Genomic DNA, 20338 nt, shown 5'->3' on the forward strand with positions numbered 1-20338 from the left:
GACCCTGTTAATCACATCTTCTCCAAGAAAAATACTTCTGTCCAGAAAAAAAAAACCAAACAACAAAATCCCCTACTTTCTATCCCCCACCCTCCTAAATACAGGAGTGCTCAATAATAAACTGTTAAAACCAGCAAAAATAGCTCTGTTAAACACATACATCCTTTCTCCAATTTCAGTATCTCTGACAAATTAAACAAATAATTAACTTTGTCTTAGCAATGAAGCTTTGTCAAATGTGCAGGACAGCCAAAGGCAGACAAGCATCCCCCTTAGCTCTTGGATTAACTTCCCTTCATTCTCCAGCCTGCACAGAGCCAGTATTTCAATTACTAGGGCCAGTGTTCAAAAAGAAAAACAAAACACACAACAAAAACCCCACAACAAAATTCCAGCACACGCAACACCTCCCATCCCTCAGAAATGCTGTCTGCATGTTCATGCAGCTTAATACTCTTAAGCAAATTTTACTGGCCACTGCTTATGTCAAGCTTGCCAGCAAGGCTGCTATGAAAAGTCAGAAAGCAACAGGAACATTTTTGTGTGCAGATTTGTATTCTCCACACCCCAAGAGTGGCAGTAGGATGATTCTTACAGTTCGAGAACAATTTAATCAATGTAGGAGTTTGTATAAGCAGCATGTTATTTAAATGCATTATAATGCTGGGAGTGTTTTATGGTTCAATTATGACTAAATGGATCAATTTGCTTTAAACACTGAACTGCACCACTGGACATTAATAACACTAAGTAGTGGGAAGCTGCTGCAAAGAGCTATTGCTGTCCATGGAGAAAACCAGAGGCAAAATAAGAACTTTTGGCCAGTATCTGTGACGCACACATGATGTAATTCCCAGCAAAATGTGGAGTTATTCTCCACGGTAGCTGCATGAGTAATTTGGATAACGTGCCACTGCACTTTCCTGGACAACTAATGATATTATCATCTATGGCTACCTCAGCTGTACACCAGTAATACTTTAGTCAATTACAATATTAATGCAATCACATAATCCTTCTGCTACCCATTCTCATTCTGCTGCTCACACTGCAGGTTTTACAGCCATTGCTTTATGTGAAAAATCTCAGGTTAATACATGGGGAAAAAACGTTTCCTGAGTCTTGGCAGAAACATTTTTCTGGCTTAGGTTTAAGTGTCACCCACTGGATGTCTCACACAGCCACCAAGATGACAAGCTTACTCTGAATCATTTGTCAAATAGGAAATTGCCAAGTTTGCATCTTAGCTCATTTAATTTGCTAATGAAGCCCAATTCCCCCTCAAAAGGGGAAATCCTCTTTTAAAATGACACAACCATGCTTAGCAGTGTGGGCATGGTAAAAGCACAACAAAACCCAAGCCATCTCAAATTGTGTAAGAATGAAGCCTGGATTTTTTTTTTTTTCATTTTGAACATTTACAAACTCTAAAGAATTTTTTTCCAGCACATTACATTATCAAGGTAGAGCCAACAGTGTTATTAAAGCTTCTGGATTACCTCTGCAGCAGTCACTGTACTGAATGTGTGCCACATGAACAAAACCCCACACCACAATCCTTCCTCTGTCTCCAGATTCCTCCTTCATCTCAACCCGAGCACCAGACAGCCCAACTCACACTGCTGCTGGCAGTTCTGCATTCTCCAATATAATTCACTAATTATTTCATGCTTAAACAAGCAAGATGTATTTTAACAGAGAAAATATGGCAGACTATAGCACTAGACAAACTAGATCAAATTTCACTTGGACCTGATCGTATTGCAGTGTTCAAGGAAGTCAACATTATTATAAAATTATGTTCTACTCTTTAAATCAGAGACAAATTCATGCCAAGATTCCACTATCTAAACAAGTACAGCAAGTAAAGCAGAAAAAGGAAGTGTAAAAGCATAAAGAGTAAAAAATGCTTCATTGTTTACTAGCACTATATATTCTCTCATAGAAAAATTTTAAAAGGACATTTCCAGACATATTAACAGCTCAAAAGTTATTCCAGCTCTCAAGCACAATGGAAATGTCAGTTATTACAAATCATTGCTCATCTATAGCTCTCCAGCTACATTTAAAGTTTTCCTGGAATAGTTTAACTGCAATCCATAAGAAATCTTTCAGCAATCGATTTAAAAGTAAAATGTGTGCAGCAGGATTTAATATCTGCAGTCTCAGGCAATCACTTGAGTGCTTTCAGAATGTGTAACAGAATGGCACACTGACATTTTTAATGATGCCTGACTATTTATATTGAGTGCCCAGAATAAAGCCAAGCAAATGAAAGAATTTAAGCAAACACAATTACAGCTCAATTGACTGCAAAAAAAAAACAACTTCCCCTACAGTGTAAAATACTGGAATTTAAGATTCCTCTGAGCTAAGAAGTCACAAACTGATTTATGCAAGAATCAAGTCTACTGGAAGTTGTCTGCACTTTCAAGGCTATTGGAAGTTGTTTGTTAGAGATTTCTAAGACAATCCTATGCATAAAACACTGAAATACAACATTTTACACACTTTTTACATTAAAAAGAAATACAACCAAACAAAAAACTAGTTAAGACACAGATTTATCTTTTTTAATTAGAAAGAAGGGCTAGAACACAACTTCAGAAACCTGCAGTTAGAAAGCCCAGGACACCTAGGGAAGCTGTAATGCCATGTAAAAAAACAAACCAGAAGGTTTTTATTGACTTAAAAATAGGTTCTATTCTGAGTCATAAGACAAACTGCCAAAAAGAAATATAGGCATCTTTAAAAATATGATTCAATGAAGCTCCTTAAAACTCAGTAGTTCTCAAACAGTATTATTATATTTATATGTAAGATTACAAAAAAGCACTTTCTCCAGAGGATTCTGCAGCAGGCTGATGAGCTTTAGGGCTAAATGCATTTAACTGAATGTTATAAATATGTAAATGGCAAGCTGAAAAATGGAGCTGCAGGGAATTCTCACAAAGGGCAAGCTGCTCAGAGACCCTGCCTTGCATCTCCAAAACATCCTGAGAACTGCCCCGTGTGAAGCCAGCATTTCAAAAGAGTTACAGCACCAAAGGAGGAAACAAGGGTGTTAAGATAAAGTTATCATTTTCATTAACATCAGATTTGCTGGAATGAAGCTACAAGCAGGCAAAATGCAGAATAACCTGCAGCAGAGTAGGCTCACTGGGCATCCCTGTGTGAGCCATGGGCATGGACGTGGCCCCTGTGCCAGCCACCACCTCCAGCTGCAGCACCTCTGCCACACACCTGGCTCTGAACACCTGGCAAGCAGCAGCTGAGCAGCAGGGAGTTTATAAGGAGTCTAAGAGGGTTTAAAATAAAAACTCCACTTTCCAGTCACGGAGATCTGGAGGTGTCAGAGCTTGTTGTGGAGCTCCCTCTTGAGGGTAGAGGCTGCCCTGTGGTGAAGGCATCGTTGCATCCTCCTAACTCACCCTGCTCCAAACCTGAGCATGTCCTTGCTGAAGAGATGCTATCAAAGGCATCTCCTCGAGCCTCTGAACACCACACACAGCACTAGGTGCTTTTGAGTTACAAGCACTGCAGCATTAAAAAGATATTGATAAGATAAGCACATGTCAAACAACGCAGATAACTCTAGAGGTGCTTTACTTACACAGTGCTGGCAGTGCAGGAGCACCAGACAGCAAAACCTCTGATACTCTGAGCCATGAAATGGAACAATACACACTGATGATAAGAAACTATCAGCAGCTTCACAGGTTTATTCAGTACTGTTGAAATGTCCTTTTCTTTGGATGACGTTTTTGCTGCTCTAAGCCTCCATCCATCTCCTTGCTAGACCAACCTTGTTCCACCACACCACTGTCTTTGCTGCCCCAAGCTGCTACATGGACTGACACCTCTGGGTTTTAATGTGCTCAAACATGTTTATGAAAATTTGGAAAAATCTTTAAAGGGATTCTGCTGAAATCTCCCTCTCAAACCCAACATCGTTTCACGAGTTTCAAAGGGCCCTGACAGGGAAGAAGCTTTCACCACAGAAATTCCTGAGGAAAGGATTTTTCCAAACTCCTGTGAAGAACAGCTAAAGGCTCAATATCAGATGGCCATGGAAGTCTTTGGAAGCATTGCCAGAGCCAAAAGAACAAGCCTTGCATGTGATGATCATACTTGAGTACTGCTAAGCCCTCAGTCAGCACTTTCTCCACTCCTTGAGCAAACAAACATCCAGGCTGGCCAGTTGAGTCATCCCTGACTACCTCTGCCTCAGCACTGGGACTTTAACAAACCAGAGACAATGGATTTCTATGAGCATCCATAATTCAGAAGATTTCTTTTCTTGTAGTCATACTTTTCTGGGAAGGCTCTCCCTGCCACTTCTTTAATCAAAGAAACATTTTCAACCCTTTTCCAGCTCAAGCTGTGAGGTCTTCCACAGACAGTAAGTCACAAAATTTTAAATCTTGTATCTCTGACAAGGCTTGTGGCTTTAGTAAGCTCTCCTGTTTTAGGGCAGCATGGATTTCAACTCGAGTGTCTGAAACAGCAACACAGCCCCCTGGGCTGTCCTCAGTGACTGCAGGAACACTAAAGCAGCACACCAACCCCTCCCACTGCGTGTCCTGCTGTGATGAAACCTGCAATGCATTTCTCATTTCATGAATCTGTCTCTTCATTGAATGCATCACTCCTAAAATAGACTTACTGCTTTCAGAGGCCAGGTTACAGCCAGATCATCTAAAGCAACACACATTTTGTGATTAACTACTTGTTAAGAGTCCCACTGTACATTCTGTGAAAAATACAAAACCAGCAAGATAGAAGTGACAAAAAAACCACCCCAAACTAGTAGCTAGAATCAGATCTTATTAACACAAAAGCTTGTGGAAATTTTGCACTTCAGCATACAAAGTATGGCTTGAAACTTGGACCTAGAAAGGTTTCTCAGAGGGCACTGACCTACATGTTTTGGCTCCCCTACAACCAAAAGAGTCAAATATTTACCAAAAATATCAAAGCAGGCTGGGAATACATATCATAGCCCACATGAAGCTTTAAGTAATATTCTAGAGTCAGAGAAGTTTCCTTACTTTTCATGGTGCCCTCCTCCTCTTCCTCCTCACTGTTGATGACCATTGTGCCCAGCTGGGACTCCAGGGTGCCATCGTGTTCTATCATGGTGTTGGCTCCATCACTCATGGTGTTCACAGCCCTGATTGTGCCAGTTTCATCTCCACTCGCCCTCACCATGGTACCCGAATCCGTCTCATCCTCCTCCTGTTCAAACGTGCCACAAACAGAGATTTTACTGATGCTGCTGAAGTGCCATGAAGAATTTCTGTATTTAAGGACACTGCCAAGTCACAGTAATTCAGAGGTTTTTACAGACACACACGATGTTTGGTTTGTGCACTTTGTTCTCTCCCTGTCATCTCCAAACAAGTAATGAAAACTAATGAATACTTTTCTGCCAGCATGATAAGTAAGAGAACAGATAAATAATCAGCAGAAACTTCTCAGTGCAAATTGTATCTCATTTCTGAGCTGGTGAAGTGTCTGTAAGAGTACATCAGAACACTCAATCAGTCATTAGTGTTTCTATTCATGCAGGCAGTTCTGAGAGCTGAGCTTAACCCACTGCCTCCAGTGGTACAGCTCACTGAGGAGTCACCAGTTACTTGACAGCACCAGGTCTAAGTCTGGAGAGTGTGTGGCACATGGAAAGAAAAGCCCCTCATCCTGTTCTTTTTCTAACATTTAGGTAGTTTTACTCATTATAAACTTCAGGAGCACTGAAAAAAAAATTAACTATATTTGCAAATCTTTAAAAAGGATTCAAACAAATTATCAAAGTTTGGTAACTTTTTTCAATGAAAATTACTTTTTATCTTTTCATTTCCTTAAAGGGACTAATAAAAAAGTTGGAATTACTGCTGCCAAGGCTTAGGAGAATGATTCTGTAGGAAAACACAATCTCTTCAGAGCAATTCTGGCAAAACAACTTCCTGGCAGAGTTATGTCAGCCAAAGGTGGCAGTTTCACCAGGAGGTGTGTGCTTCACTAAGTGTGTATTTTGACTAGGACTCCATGAAGAACTGGGTCAAGATTTCCACAATCCACCTGGTTTCTTCAAAATGTGGACCAGCTACCCAGCTGCATGAACAGAATTCCCTTTCCAGCCTGACAGTAGAGTTTCTGGGCACCTCACCTTAGATGAGATGCTCATGTTTTGTTCTCAGTATGAAGTTCACATTCTCTATGTGACCATGGTCTTACTGATCTGTGTTAGTGTTAGAAGGAAAACACACAGGTGTTGCACATCAAGCTGTAATAGTCCAGCTCAATGTCATGGAATGAAAGAAGTCACCTCTCCAAAGTCACAAAGTTCTGGTGTTCCCAGCACTTTACCTGCTGTGTCAAGAGTGTCTGTAAAATTTACTTCCCAACCTCAAAACCAATAGCAAGAGAGGAGAAAACTACACAAGATGTTAATAGAGGAGAATTAATTTTGTGTGGAGTTTAGTGGGTGAGAATAAGTAATAAATTTGTTAGCTACACATCATTTAACAAAGGACTACATCAGAAGTTTTCACATCACTTGGGAAGTGTTTGGGAAGCTTTTCTGCTAGCAGACATGGAGTAGAGAAGCTTCAGGAAAACACACACACCAACAGAGAGGACTCAACTCCACCACACTGACATCACCTCTCAGCACTGTGACCCCAGATCAGTCAGAAATGAAGAAGGGACAGCAAAGACAAAACTCAGGGTAGGGACAGTACTCATAGAATTGACATCATGGCAACATGACCCATAAAGTAACTTCCACACTGAAGAAATACCCAGTCCTAGACTGCAAAACCAGATGCACAATGTGTTCAGCACAGATACCATGGACCATGCTGCTCAAGTGTCACCCCTGAGCAAGGCTGGCATAAAATGCCTTGTGTTGCCCGTTTCATTTACTCAGGCTGAAGCAGGCAGAGGCTCAAAAACCAGCTTTCAACATGCTTCCCAAATTGACATGCTGTAACCACTGAAACACAGAGCCAAACTGAAATTCACAGCAAGCCCTGAACACTTCCCATGCCCTCACCTCAGGCTTCTGTCGGCTGCTCTTGTGTAGAAGAAAGTTTCTATAAGGGATGTTCTAAAGCACAATAGCAAAACAACACAACAGACTTATATCACAGTGCATCAGAGATGATATTATTATTTTGTAAGAGGAGAGCAGTCTAAGACCTGAATCTACAATTAAAACATTCTCACTACTGCATAAATAATATAATCCAAGTGGGAAAATGAATCAAGTCTTCTGCATACAGCACTTTGTAGCCCAGCCTTAAGCTACACTATAAGGTGAACAGTACCCCACACACACTGCCTCTCCCACTCCAATGCAGCTTGAGCAGGGACCAAGCATCAGGAAGACAGTCATAAAAAACTCCAGCACTAAGTCAAATCCGCTGGTAATTGGACAAAATATTGCAAAAACAAAACCTGAAGCAGTTAAGCCTTATGAAAGGAGCAAGAGTTTGGACTTTGCACACTGCTGCTATAAAATACTCACTGAATTTTCTTCATCCTCTTGATCGAGTTCACGCTGTTGTGCCTCTTGGCGTTTCAGCTTGATGTCCATTGCTTCATTAATCAGGTCCCGCAGAATTGATACTCCTTTGGCACTTTTAACAAATGGATGCTGAGAAATATTTTAAAAACAAATAAGCACTGCATCCAAAGCAGGACAGAGCAGTAAAACACTTTTACTATGGCCCACCTCAAATCAAATTAAGGTTTAACTCGAAACATTACTAAAATAAAGATCCAGTTCTTCTGTTGGCACAGGAAGGAGAACTTCCACCCTTCAAACAAGAACAAGCTCCAAGAGCTCAACTGATGTAAGACCTTGGGCTCATTCACCACCCACAGCTCTACTTACTTCTTTCTTTAGCTTAGCTGTCAAGAACCAATTACACAGACCATTACCACGCCTGGAACATTCTGAGCAACCACTTACAATTAGCCTGCCCTGTTTTGTGTTTTAAGAGACAGTTTCTTGGCAGTGTTGGTGGGAATTTGAAAGTAAAACAAATCCAAACCAAACAAAACCAGCAAACCAACAACAAACTCTGAAAGCCAAAACAACAAAAACAACCCAGAGAAGACAAAGGAAGTTGAAGTCAGACTGGTTCTTAGAGAAGAACTGAGAAGTTGAAGAAATCTGTGCGAGGTTTTTAAAATGAGTTACTAAAAAGTAAAATCTGTAGTGAGCAGGAGCAGCAAGAAACGAAACCAACATTTCAAGAGCCACACAGCACAGAGCTCATGCTCTCCTAAGAAAAGGCAGACCTGCAGCAGCTGTGTTGCAGTGGCTCTCTGCTCCGGGCTCTTCACGAGACACTGCTTCACAAAGTCTGTAAAATTGTCCGACCACAGCTCCGGTTTCCGGAATGTTGGAGGTGGATTGGTAGGAATCATGAAAATTGCCTGAAAGCAGGAAGAGTATTTCAGATTTCCACAACAAAGCAAAAAACCAACAATTCAACATAAATACACCCAAGCAGATGCTGGTACTAAAGAACAGTGGACTTTTCAAGGTGCTGCCTCTGAGGAGTTTGTGCCAACATTACACACAAATCTGCTCACAGGGATGAAGTAGCAGGAAAACAGACTTTCTTCACAAGGTGCTCACACTTGGCTGAGCCATTATGTGCCCCAAAAGTGTGACTCTGACATTTTTCAGTCTCTAAAATTTGTGCTTGCATTAAAAAAAAAAAAAATTATTTGTATAATCCAGCTGAAAATATCCTTCACGTCCAACACAGAGCACCAGCTATGTCTTAACAGAAGAGGACTGTGATTATTTTTATTCCCATGCAGACTCTTCTTGACAAAGACCTGTTTCTCATTTAATCAACAGTACAAATAACTGACAGAAAACAACTTGTTCTATACATTAAAAGCAAGATTGCATGCTGATGTATGATTCAGCGAGGTATGATATCAAACCTTTTCCAAACAGCAATGCATTTAGGGCCACAGTCCTTACCCTCATGGGATGAATATCTGCATATGGTGGCTTTCCTTCAGCCATCTCTATTGCAGTGATTCCCAGGGACCAGATGTCTGCCACACAATTATACCCAATTTCCTGAATCACTTCTGGAGCCATCCAAAATGGGGTCCCTATGACTGTGTTCCGCTTTGCCATGGTGTCCTGAGGAGAAAAGGATAAAGATCCAGACAATGGCAACTGTATTAGCCACAAACAGTCATTCATAATTAACCAGCATTAATTATCACTCTAATTATCTTGCAGGCATGCAGATTATTAGACTCGGCAAGACTAGAATACAGAAGTCTGCAAAGATCAATTAAAACGTGCTCATAGAACTTAAAAGTATCCTATAAAAAACAGCAAATGCTACTACAAACCATTAATTAGTTGTAACAGCTTCCACAGAGGAAGATCTGCTTTAATCTCCTGCTGGTTTAGCATCTCATGTTGATGCCAAGTGCTAAAAACCAGCTATGAGCAATTTGTCCAGCTCCACAATCCTATCAGACACATAGATTTAAAAGATAAACTGAAATGTACACAGCCACCCTGGTTTTACTTACTGTAAGTTGTCCTGCCACTCCAAAATCAGCAAGTTTAGCATGTCCCTCTGTATTTAGCAATATATTTCCAGCTTTGATGTCCCTGTGTATTTTCCTCATAAAATGCAGGTACTCGAGTCCTTTTAGAGTCGACTGCACTATTGTAGCAATTTCCTCCTCTGTGAGCTGAAGAAGGGAAGAGTTACTGCCAACGTACCAGTGGCTGAGACACAGCACTATTGTGCTTTGGTCTGTATTTTACTGAGATTCACTAATTGCCACTTAATTGCCTTCACTAAAGGTTGCCATACCAGTGGGGAGTTAGTGACTTACAGCATTATGTAGCAGGATTAGATCATAACCAGCATAAATAAACACACAACCACATTTCATATGCCACAACCTTTTCTCAGCTAGTAATTCTTCTCCTGAAATAACCAAAGTAAGGCAAAGTAGGGTCTTACGTGGAATCAATCTGGGTTTTTAGGAAAGCCAACACACCAAAACCTGCTCCACCAATTAAATTGTCCAGGAAACCAAAACTCAATCAGTTTTCTCGTTTTCAGAGTAACAAAGGACCTGCATCTCAAATTATGGCCAATGGCTGTGTCAGGCACTGAACACTGAGAATTATGCCCTAACTACTCAGCTTCCTTGAGCTGCTGGACACCCATATTCCCACCCACGCACTCGAAGGAGAAAGGACGTACAGTTTTATTTCGTAACCGAATAATGTCAGACACAGATCCAGCACCACAGTATTCCATGACTATCCACAGGTCTGTGTTCTTAAAATAGCTGCCGTAGTATTTCACCACATGAGGACTAGGAAAAAAGAAGGATAAAACAAAGGGTCAAACACCAGTAACCAGCATCACTGAATAAGCACAATACGCTGCAGAGACCCCCGATCAGAAGTATTCCAGAACACCCTGAATTCTGCACAGGGCTCCCCAGCCCTGCCAAACCTGTTCCCACAGCAGGGCTCATATGACCTGCCAGTAAGTCACTCCAGGGAGCTAAACTGGTCAACAAATCCCACAGAAACAAGGAGTGATTAGCCCTTGGTCTGGTTCAGCTCCCTGAACCAGGTTACAGCAGGGTCAGTGCTGGGGCAGGACGAGGAATGGGAAACAGGCCACAGCAGCCCCTGGTAAAGGTGCTACAGAACATTTGCAGACAAACAGAAACAATAAATAAAGTCCACAATTTGCTGGAAAATAGCTATCATGCTTAGACAAACATTCCCCCACTACCACGTGAACCTACTTGTCTCTTTGATTTAGTTCATGATATATTTTAAGATCTCAGCACAACCTAAGACTCTGCCTCAGTCAGCTATCTGCCTGCCCAAAAAGCAAACAACATAGTAAAGTACACTCCTCAGAAAAACCATATGTCTTCTGAAAAAGGTAAAGCAGAAACTAACAGAAAGACTGTCCCTGATTTGATAGGAATGGAGCTAAGGAACAAAAGTGTGTTTAATCTATTCTCTGCTGAACATAAAACTAGCAAGTCAGTCACACTGCACACTGTCCCTTAATGCTTGCACAGAAAATGTGATGCTCCAGTGATTCACTCCCTCTGCCGTTCACAACTCTGAGGTCTCACTTCAGGCCTTACAATACTAATATTTAATTTAAGAGAAAGTAGTAATGCATTTCAATTTATGCAGTAAGCTTTTTCAGGAACAATTTCTTTTCAAGGTACTCTCTGCTGCCTACCCCTAAGTCATCTTCATTTAACTACAGTGAGAGTGGAAAGCAATAGAGTAAGTGACTGGGACCAGAGTTTTATACTGCTCATGTAATTTATTTTAAATGGCTTTCCATGCAGGAAGTCCTTCAAAGTAGTGTTTCCTAAGGCCAGATTCATAACACCAGAAGAAATGAGTGTATTTCAAACCTTCAGCCTTAAACTTTGAGAGGGTCTTCCCTACCTACAAGTGGATAGGCTAAGTCACTGCAGCATCCCTTCCTATAAAAACATGCACAAAGGGGAACTACAGCCCACAGAGCTGCCAGCAGGTCATTCTGGGGGTGCTCAGATCAGCAGACAGCTTGTGCTGCAGCAGAGCCTGCAGAGGCAGAACAGGACTGGGAAGGACAGTCCTGCACACGAGCAGCTGACAGCACAGAGGTTGTGCACATGCAAGAGCAGTCATGCATTAGCAGCTCTCATCCACGTGCCCTTTAAAAAAGAAACAAAAAACCTCCTCCTGACAGTTTTCTAGGCCTTGTTGGGAAGCCAGCACCCCTGTGCTGCACAAATCAAGCTCCCACTGTCCAAGGAGAGACGTCGCCCGGGCAGGAGGCGGCGACTGCTCACAGGGCTGGCAGCAAGTGCAGTTACTCCACTCAGCTCTGTGCTCTCTCCTGCTGCAAGCTACACTTCTTCTGTCTTACCTCTGCACTACCCAAATGGTCAGCTAAGGTGACTGTTGATATGAGGTAACTTGACTGTACAAATCCAGCCTTTTAAAAAAACACGTAAGGCAACGTCATGGCTCTTATTTGATTAAATGCCAGGTCATGGGTGATACTTTTCCTTGCACCCCAATAAAGGGTTTTGCAGCACACACTTACCTATCACATTGTTGCATTATGGATATTTCCTTGATAATTTCTTGCAGGTCAGATTCCACAGGAACTTGTTTAATTGCAACAACTTGACCCGTTTCTTTATGGATGGCTTTGAACACACTGCCATAAGAACTAGAAAACAAAACATAAAACAAATACTGAATATAGTAATATTTTAAAAATGCAAATATTATGGTTTTGCTTTTTGTGAGTGTAATCATCAGGTAAAATATTAACTGTCCTTTTATTAAAAATATTTTGTATTTTAATGTAAATAATCATCCCACTAACTTCTAAACACTGTAATACAAATAAGTCAGCACACTGAGACTGTGAAGGAAGGGCACAGCATCATTACCCTGACCATGGCTTTGGAATGGCCTTTCACACAAATTCAACAACTAACATTTCTTTTTTTCCAGCATGGAGTACAAGCTGAGCATCAGTAAAAACTACAGTTCTGGTCAGAAAGGTTTGCTTGTTCCTGTCAGATATTACCACTCTTATTTCCAGCTTCTTTACTTACAGCAGCCAGACAGATTTACAACTCAGTCTTTTCAAACTGCTTAAGCAGTAGTGTTGCCATGCTGCTCTGCCTCACCAAAGGGCACAGTGTCACAAGTTCACTCCACCAGGAAGATCTCCCTCAAGATGTACCAGGGATGAACCACAAAATCTCTCAAATTCCCAGAGAGCTCTGCCAACTCCTGGCTGGGATATTTCACAAACTTTTAAACTCCCTACTACTGACCCATAACCTGATATTTGGATTAAGCTATTGCATTCTTGGGAAACAAATTCTTTATTCTGTTATTAACCAAACAATGCCACTATGTCAGTAACTACCTTTCAGAAACAGGACTATGACAAAAGTGAAACATCAGAGTCTGCTGAACACACCTCCATTACAGATGCATTTTCCTAGAAAAATGCATACTGAGCCCACTGGAACACAACACATACCCTTCTCCAAGCTTCTCCAGGACATCAAATACTTCTTCAGGTTGTTTGGTTAAACTGTCTTCGTCTAACTTCTTCAGCTGCCTGTATGGGTAAAAAGAGAGAAATTATTACATTTAATTTTATGGCAGATTGGGCTCTGCTGAAACAGAAGAATAAATAGCACCACTTAAACATCCAAAAGGTTTGGCATGAAGTAAATTGATTATGAAGTATTTCCCTATATTTCACCTGATTTTCCCAGTATTTCACCTGATGAGGAGACTGGATATTATTAGCACCCAATAGCCAAAAAGGACTGGGAATTACAAAGCACAGAGTGTGAGCAGGCACACAAATCTACAGCTCCTCTTGGCAGAAATCAGTTTCAGGATCTATATGCTGGTGGTCACATCTCAGCATGGCACAGTCTTGAAGCCATTGAACATATCTGCAGAATATCAATACTGGAATGGAAGGATAGCTACCAAAAAAAAGGGAACATCATCTTCCTTGATGATTAGAGTATGTGTGGAATACATCTGTTGAGAGGCAGGAAGCAATACTACTCTCACCTGTACATTTTTATCATCAAAACTTCAGATATTAACTTCATAGGCCTGGACACTTACTAGGAAGATTCTATCAGGAAAAAGGAAACTGTATATGACTCTCAGGATCTTAATGCCATCCTTCTTAAAGTATTGCTAATAAGAGTCAGCTAAAATAATTTCTAGGAATAAAAACCTGCCATGTCCTCTGATTCTTCACATGGGCCCCCTTCCCCTAGTACACCTTTTAGGGAGATTCCGTGCATAAAGCAATAAGAAGCTCAATCATATTTGTTTGAGTCTACGCTGGAGAGCTGTTCATCAAACCTCCTGAAACAGCTAAGGACTACATAACCAAAAAGTCTGAAAACAGTATTTTATTGTCAGTGGTAAGAGTATCCAACAGCCCACAAACAAGTGCTCTTTCATTTTCACATGAACTAAAAAAAATCTGAAACAACAATAAACAAAACCAAAAAATAGCCAATAAAACCCCCTCCAAACTCCCGAAACCATCTCATTCAAGTTTTTTAAACACAGAAACTTAAAATTTTGAGTCTCAGAGTTTTTAGCACTGACTGGTGTTTAAAGTAAAACACACGCGGTTGCCTGCAACTGCGAATTACTCCTGAAAGCTCTTAACAGCTGCTGCTAAAGATCAGGACTCCAGTTACAGGAATATTAATTTTTATACTAAATATATAACTTTTTTTACCCAATTTCTTCAGAAATAGAACGAAAAACCATTGATTGATCCTTGGCTATTATATTTATGCACAAAAGCCACATGGGAGGAGCAGTTCACGCATGGAGCACATACAATGGCTTCCTGAAGCAGAGGAAACATTATATAGAAGCAGACTCAGGAAGTGGTGAAATACTGAAAGTAGCTGCTAGCTTCCCTGCTCAGATAAGCATTAACCAGAATTTACTTGTCCCTGTGAAAATGGAGAGGGAAGAAGGTGTGGGAAAAGGAGAAAAGCAAGTAATACATGCACCAGAAAACACACAAGCCACCATTTCCAAGGAGCCCAAAATGTGGTGACGCAAGAGGCAGACCCTTCTTATTTGAGGCCTAAATTCTACAAGTATAAAGAAAGAAAAAAAACCAACTTTTCATATACCAAACACAACAACCAGAAAACTACTGGGCTTGCAGCAAGCAGCCTAATTTCTACTGCAGACCAGAGCCCAATTACTTTGCATTGTCCTGCTCCATCGAGTGCACTAGCTGCTGCCTGACACACTCTGCCGTTCTCCTGGATGCTTTACAGGTGCAACAGCAACACAAACCCAATCTCACCTCTGTTATTATTCAGATCTAATCTTAATCACCTGCCCTGTAAACACCGGCATAAGCAATTCCAGAATAAAACGAAGGTTGTTTTGTTTTTTAACAGCACATACATCACTGTTTAACCAAGGGGGCCAGTGCCACTGGGGATCAGCGCCAGCAGCTTCCTTTGTTCGCTGCGGAAGCGCTCCCCGGGCCCAGCTGCGAGCCTCTGATAGGATTCTGACACTGACACTTCACTCAAGCTGCCGCCGGTCCCCAGCTCTGCCCCGCGGCCCCGGCCCGGCAGCCCGAGACAGGCGACCCACGGCTTCCTTTCGCCCCGAAACGCCGAGGGTCGGGCTCGGTGTGCCCGGTGTGCCCGGGCCGGGCACCGCGCCCGGACACGGCACCGGGGGCACAGACCCGCACAAAATTCAGCCAAGGAGAGACGCGAGGGGAGAAGTGACGGGGCTTTGTCAGCGCTCTGGCACGGGCCAGCACACCGCGTACGGCCGCGGAGCTCCCGCAGCAGCGCGGGCAGCGCCTCCTCCCCAGGGCTCCCGGTGCTGCCCAGCACCGACCTGCCCGGTGCCACGGGCTGCTGCCCCGGCCCCGCGGCTCCGGAGGACCGAGGGGGCCGGAGCCCGGCGCGCCCGCAGCCCCGCTCCCGGCCCCCGCGGGGGTGACCCGGGCCGGCGCATCCCCGGTCCCGGCAGGGACACGCCCCGCGCTTACCGGCGCGGGTTCCGCAGCTGCACCGTCTCCATGGCGGCGTGTCGGTGAGCCGGGTCTGCCCCTCACCGCTCCATGGCACCGCTCCGCCGCTTCCGCCCGCCGCCGGATGCCGGCGGGGAGCGCCCGCCCCGGCTGCGGCGGGCGGGGCGCGGCTTCGCGGGCGCGGCGGCGGCGCGATGGCCGCGTCCCCCGGTGCGCTGCGCCGGGCCGGCAACGAGGAGTTCCGCCGCGGGCAGTACGGCCCGGCCGCCGAGCTGTACTCCCGGGCGCTGGCGCAGCTGGAAGCCGCAGGTAGGGTCGGGGCGGGCGGGCGGGGGCAGCCCTCCGAACCCCGCCTGAACGGCGTGTGCCCCGCGCAGGGGATGCCGGCGCCGAGGAGCGCAGCGTGCTGCTGGCCAACCGCGCCGCCTGCCACCTCAAGGACGGTGCCTGCAGCCTCTGCGTGGCCGACTGCACCAGGTGAGCGGCGTTGGGGCCGGAGGGAGCCGGAGGGAGCGCTCGGCCGCTTCCCCGCTCGGCCGGGGCGGGCGGAGCAGCGGCGGCCCCGGGCGTGCCGGCTGACGGCGCCGCGGGCGCTCTGCCCTCCGCCGCAGCGCCCTCCAGCTCGTCCCGTTCGGCATCAAGCCCCTCCTGCGGCGGGCAGCGGCGTACGAGGCGATGGAGAGGTACTCGCTGGCCTATGTGGACTACAAGACGGCGCTGCAGGTGGACTGCTCCGTCCAGGCGGCACACGATGGAGTCAACAGGTAAGGAGCGCTGCCCGGTGACCAGAGGGAGCAGCCAAAGGCTCGGGAGTACGGCAGCTGGGTGCTGCTGCTCCATCCGTGCTCGTTCCTGCTGCCTGGCTATGCTCCCTCTCTGCCTGCTGGTACCTATAGCTCCTTTCAGGTCGAGGTCTGGGAATGATTGCTGTGGGACTGTTTTTGCTTTGACCAGTGCCTGGTTTAAAGGAAATAATGAACTGACGTTCATACCCTATCCTTTAAGCATCTCTATGTTTGCTGTGTTTACAGGCTGCTATAGTCCTGTTCTCTTTCTGGTGCTCTCTGCTTGCCAGACCAAGGAGTGAAATGCATGTCTCTTGCTCACCTGAGCAGTCACAGCCCCAGCCCATGTCCTGTTGTATTTTTAGCCCTGCTGGTGTGAAGATAATCTTTTTGCAAATGTCCTGTCTGTAGAATAAACCTAGCTGAGATGCATGTAAAGAAATCAGCAGGCAGATGCTGTTCTTAAATACACAAGCCAGGTTAAAAGTGATGTGGCTGGCTACTGCGTGGCCCAGCCAGCCAACAGCCAGGATGACTGGCAGCTGTCTCTTCCAGGATGACTAAAGCCCTGCTGGAGAAGGATGGCATGAACTGGCGTCAGAAGCTCCCACCAATCCCCACAGTGCCTGTTTCTGCCCAGACGAGGTGGAGCATTCCTTCTGCCCAGGCCCCTGGGGCAAACACTCCTCCTGCAACTGCACCACGGGGAGAACGAGGTGGGAACGAGCCCTGGGGCTGGGCAGAGAGCCCTGTAGCTCCCAAGGGTGATGAACAAGACAGCTGCCACACCTGCTTGGTGTGTTTGCAGCCTGGGCTGAGACCTGGAGAAACCCAAGCCTGGTTCTGCCAGAGCCTTTTCAGTTGATTCTGGTTTCTTTGATGTCTCTGTGTTTTGCCTCTGGCATGGGGATATTTGTTTTCTGTGATGTTTGATATTCTTGTTGGTTTTATAGAGTTGTGTATCCTTTCACACCATTTCCAGACAAGACTGCTGCTGACATGGAGAGAGCTAGAATGCTTAAGGAAGAAGGAAATGAATTTGTAAAGAAAGGAAACCATAAAAAAGCAGTTGAGAAGTATAGTGAGAGTTTAGAGCTCAACAAGGAATGTGCAACTTACACCAACAGGTACTGTTCAGCTCTTTGCCCAACTATTTCTTGGCCCTACATAAAAGCCACCATGGTACTTCCTAGCAGAACTGTTTAATATTTGCTCCCAAACTAATGAATAAAACAAAACTACCCCCTCAGGTTCATCCCAAGTGCAGCCTCCCCTGTAATATACATTCTTTGATTAGGTAGTACAGAACCCCTTGGAGACACTCCCCTGTGGGCTGCCAGGGGATTTCTCCCTTGACTGCTTTGTCTGACAGGACTCAAGTATGTTGAGTGGTCTCTGCTCTCTTACAAACCTCAAACTGCAGACTGTTGTTCTTAAACACTCAAAGTGCTTCTAAGGCAGTTGCAGCAAGCAGAGCAGGGGCTGCACTGGCAGAGGCAGGAACCTGCATCCTCAAAGTGCAAGTGCAGGTTCTTTGGCTTTAGGGCAGGTTGCTCTAAACATCTTCCTTTTTATTTCTTTGCAAAAACCATTTCCTTTTCTTCCTCCCTGTAAATGAAACAAACCTGAGCTCAAGATTAAGATGGCATAAGACACGAGGATGGTTTTGGAGCCCAGCTTTGTGCTGCACTGGCAGCTGCTCTGTGTGTTGTGGCAGTGGATGCTGCTTTCAGCCAAAGGTCTCTGAGCAGGTGTGTGTGTTGCAGAGCTCTCTGTTTCCTGACCCTGAAGCAATACAAGGAAGCAGCACAGGACTGCACTGAAGCTCTGAAGTTGGATCCTAAGAATGTCAAGGCACTATACAGGCGTGCTCAAGCACTTAAAGAACTGAAGGTAAGTCAGGAGTTTCTGAAGGGCTTTAGGCTAGGACTAGATGGCTGTTGATGCATGATCAGAGCCAGGGATACCCTTCAGGGTTTGTTTCTGTGCTAGGCAACCTCTGCCATCAGACCTTTAAGGACTGAGAGTCAGACTTTGCTGTTTGAATCTCATGAACTTGTCAGAATTAGGTCCAGTTTTAGAGATGCTGAAGGCAACTGCTTTTCAGAGAATCACAGACAATGCTGAGTTGGAAAGGGCCCACAGGAACCCTCGAGTCCAGCTCCCCACCCTGCACAGCACCAGCCCCAGCAATGACACCCTGGGCCCAAGAGTTGTGCAAACACTTCTTGGGCTCTGTCAGGCTTGGGGCCGTGACCACATCCCTGCGGAGCCTGTTCCACTGCCCACCCATCCTCTGGGTGAAGAACCTTTTCCTAATACCCAAACCTCCCCTGACACATCTTCAGGCTCTGCCCACAGATCCTGTCCCTGGAGAGGGACCAGTGACCAGAGACCAGTGTTGTGCTGGGCTTTTATCTTCTTGTCTCATGAGGAATGCTGGAGTCAGTACTGGAGTACCTATTGCATTGGTGTTGGACTCAGAAGGCACTTGAGTGATGAAATTATCTTCTCAGCCCTAGTTTGAACATGTTTTAGAACAGCTACATCAATGCCAGTGCTGAGCAGTTACAGGGAGGGAGGCACAGGCTTAACTGTGCTGTCTTTGCCTCTGTTGCTGGGTAGTAGTTCTGCCTTAGACTGCCTTTTTAATGCACTACCCCTTAAAAAATATTCTCTTTCTAGGATTATAAATCAAGTATTGCCGACATCAAGAGCTTGTTGAAAACTGAACCAAAGAACACAGCTGCACTGAGATTACTGCAAGAACTGAACAGAGCCTAGGGTAACCAAGCAACAAGGAAAGCTTTCTTTTCCACTGCAGAGAAAAGCTTTCTCCCTTCTGCTGTTGATACAGGGACCAGTCAATGCGGGATTGGTGTTAAATCTCTCTTCCAGTGCTGCTGAGATCTAAGAGGTTCTGTACCAGCACAGTGATTGTTAAGACATAATCTGCATCAAACTCTATTCAGCTGGCTCTATGATCATGCACAGTTTTAATGCCCCTCCCCAAGAGGCACTTAGGTTAATTTTCCTGGTTGAAGTCAACTTGCCTCTAACTATTGGCCTCAGGGACTCTTTACATGTTGGCTAAGATGCACAGAAGTGGCTGTTCCTGTCTGAAGAGCTACAGAGGGGTTTTAGTCCTTATTCAGGTGACAGTTTTGCTGCATTTGTGCTGCTATTACTGAAAGAAAGTCGCTGCAAGAGCTGCTGTAGTTGCCAGAGCTCCACATACCCTTCATGTGACAGGGGCTCAGTTACTTGCACAGGGCCAAGCTTGTTCCCTCTCCCCCTTCATGCCCGCTGGCCCTCAGCTGGGTTCTGCTGCTTAGTGTTGCTGGGCAGATGTTTACAGTAGCAGCTTTCTTTAATTATTCTGCACATTTAAGAAAACAGCAGCAAGTTAAGCCTGCCTTGTTACACTGTGCACTGTTCTTTCAGATTCTGGGTGCTTGGGAATTTTGCAATGGTTTGTTTTGTCCTGTTTTTTTTTTTTTTTCCTTTTTTTAAACCACTTTAGCTCTGTGCCTTTTGGAGCAGTTGCTGTGGGGTGTTACAGGGAGGAAAATATGCAGTAACACCCCAGCTGAGGTCTGGCTTACTACTTCAATGCATGTTTAAATTTCCCCTGGTCTGATATTGTTGGCACTGATTTTAAATAGTAGATAAAAAGATACTTGGAATTACTTTGTGAACTGTTAAAACCTATTCTCATTAAAGCCATGTTTATTTTCATTCTAGGACTGTGTTTTTTGTGATGGATGGAACAGGGGAAGGGGAACACTTGATTAATCATTTCATACTGTCTCCTCTCTTTCCCAGAGGATTTTAGGCACTGTACAGGGGCCTTGCTTTTTCAGACAGTGACCTCAGCTCATAGTTGCCATTAAAATTAGAGTTCAAAGAACCAGAAAGCCTACAGCT

At 44.5% G+C, this 20338-nt stretch overlaps 2 protein-coding genes across 3 annotated transcripts in view; one reads left to right on the forward strand and one right to left on the reverse strand.

Moving 5' to 3' along the window:
* The window catches only part of STK4 (serine/threonine kinase 4), a 45619-nt gene extending 29881 nt beyond the window's left edge, over positions 1-15738 (reverse strand). Inside the window, exons 1-10 of one of the 2 annotated variants that reach the window (XM_021527863.3) lie at positions 15645-15738; positions 13107-13187; positions 12147-12275; positions 10272-10386; positions 9583-9747; positions 9011-9178; positions 8311-8448; positions 7532-7660; positions 7058-7111; positions 5052-5238 (exon numbers count right to left, since the gene is read on the reverse strand). In XM_021527863.3, coding sequence (XP_021383538.1) covers positions 5052-5238; positions 7058-7111; positions 7532-7660; positions 8311-8448; positions 9011-9178; positions 9583-9747; positions 10272-10386; positions 12147-12275; positions 13107-13187; positions 15645-15676 — 1198 coding nt within the window. In that variant the 5' untranslated portion in view covers positions 15677-15738. The remainder of the gene's footprint in view (positions 1-5051; positions 5239-7057; positions 7112-7531; positions 7661-8310; positions 8449-9010; positions 9179-9582; positions 9748-10271; positions 10387-12146; positions 12276-13106; positions 13188-15644) is intronic. The other variant, XM_021527864.3, reaches the window with a different exon arrangement.
* A 62-nt stretch (positions 15739-15800) lies between these two features.
* TOMM34 (translocase of outer mitochondrial membrane 34) lies at positions 15801-20154 on the forward strand. Its single transcript, XM_021527912.2, has 7 exons — positions 15801-15935; positions 16004-16103; positions 16238-16390; positions 16967-17127; positions 17394-17538; positions 18178-18304; positions 19097-20154. The coding sequence occupies exons 1-7, from the start codon at positions 15821-15823 to the stop codon at positions 19193-19195; spliced, it is 900 nt and encodes a 299-aa protein (XP_021383587.2). The 5' UTR covers positions 15801-15820; the 3' UTR covers positions 19196-20154.
* Positions 20155-20338: the final 184 nt, after the last annotated feature.

This window comes from Lonchura striata, chromosome 20 (assembly GCF_050655825.1).
Source record: "Lonchura striata isolate lonStrDom1 chromosome 20, ASM5065582v1, whole genome shotgun sequence".
Classification (NCBI taxonomy): Eukaryota; Metazoa; Chordata; class Aves; order Passeriformes; family Estrildidae; genus Lonchura; species Lonchura striata.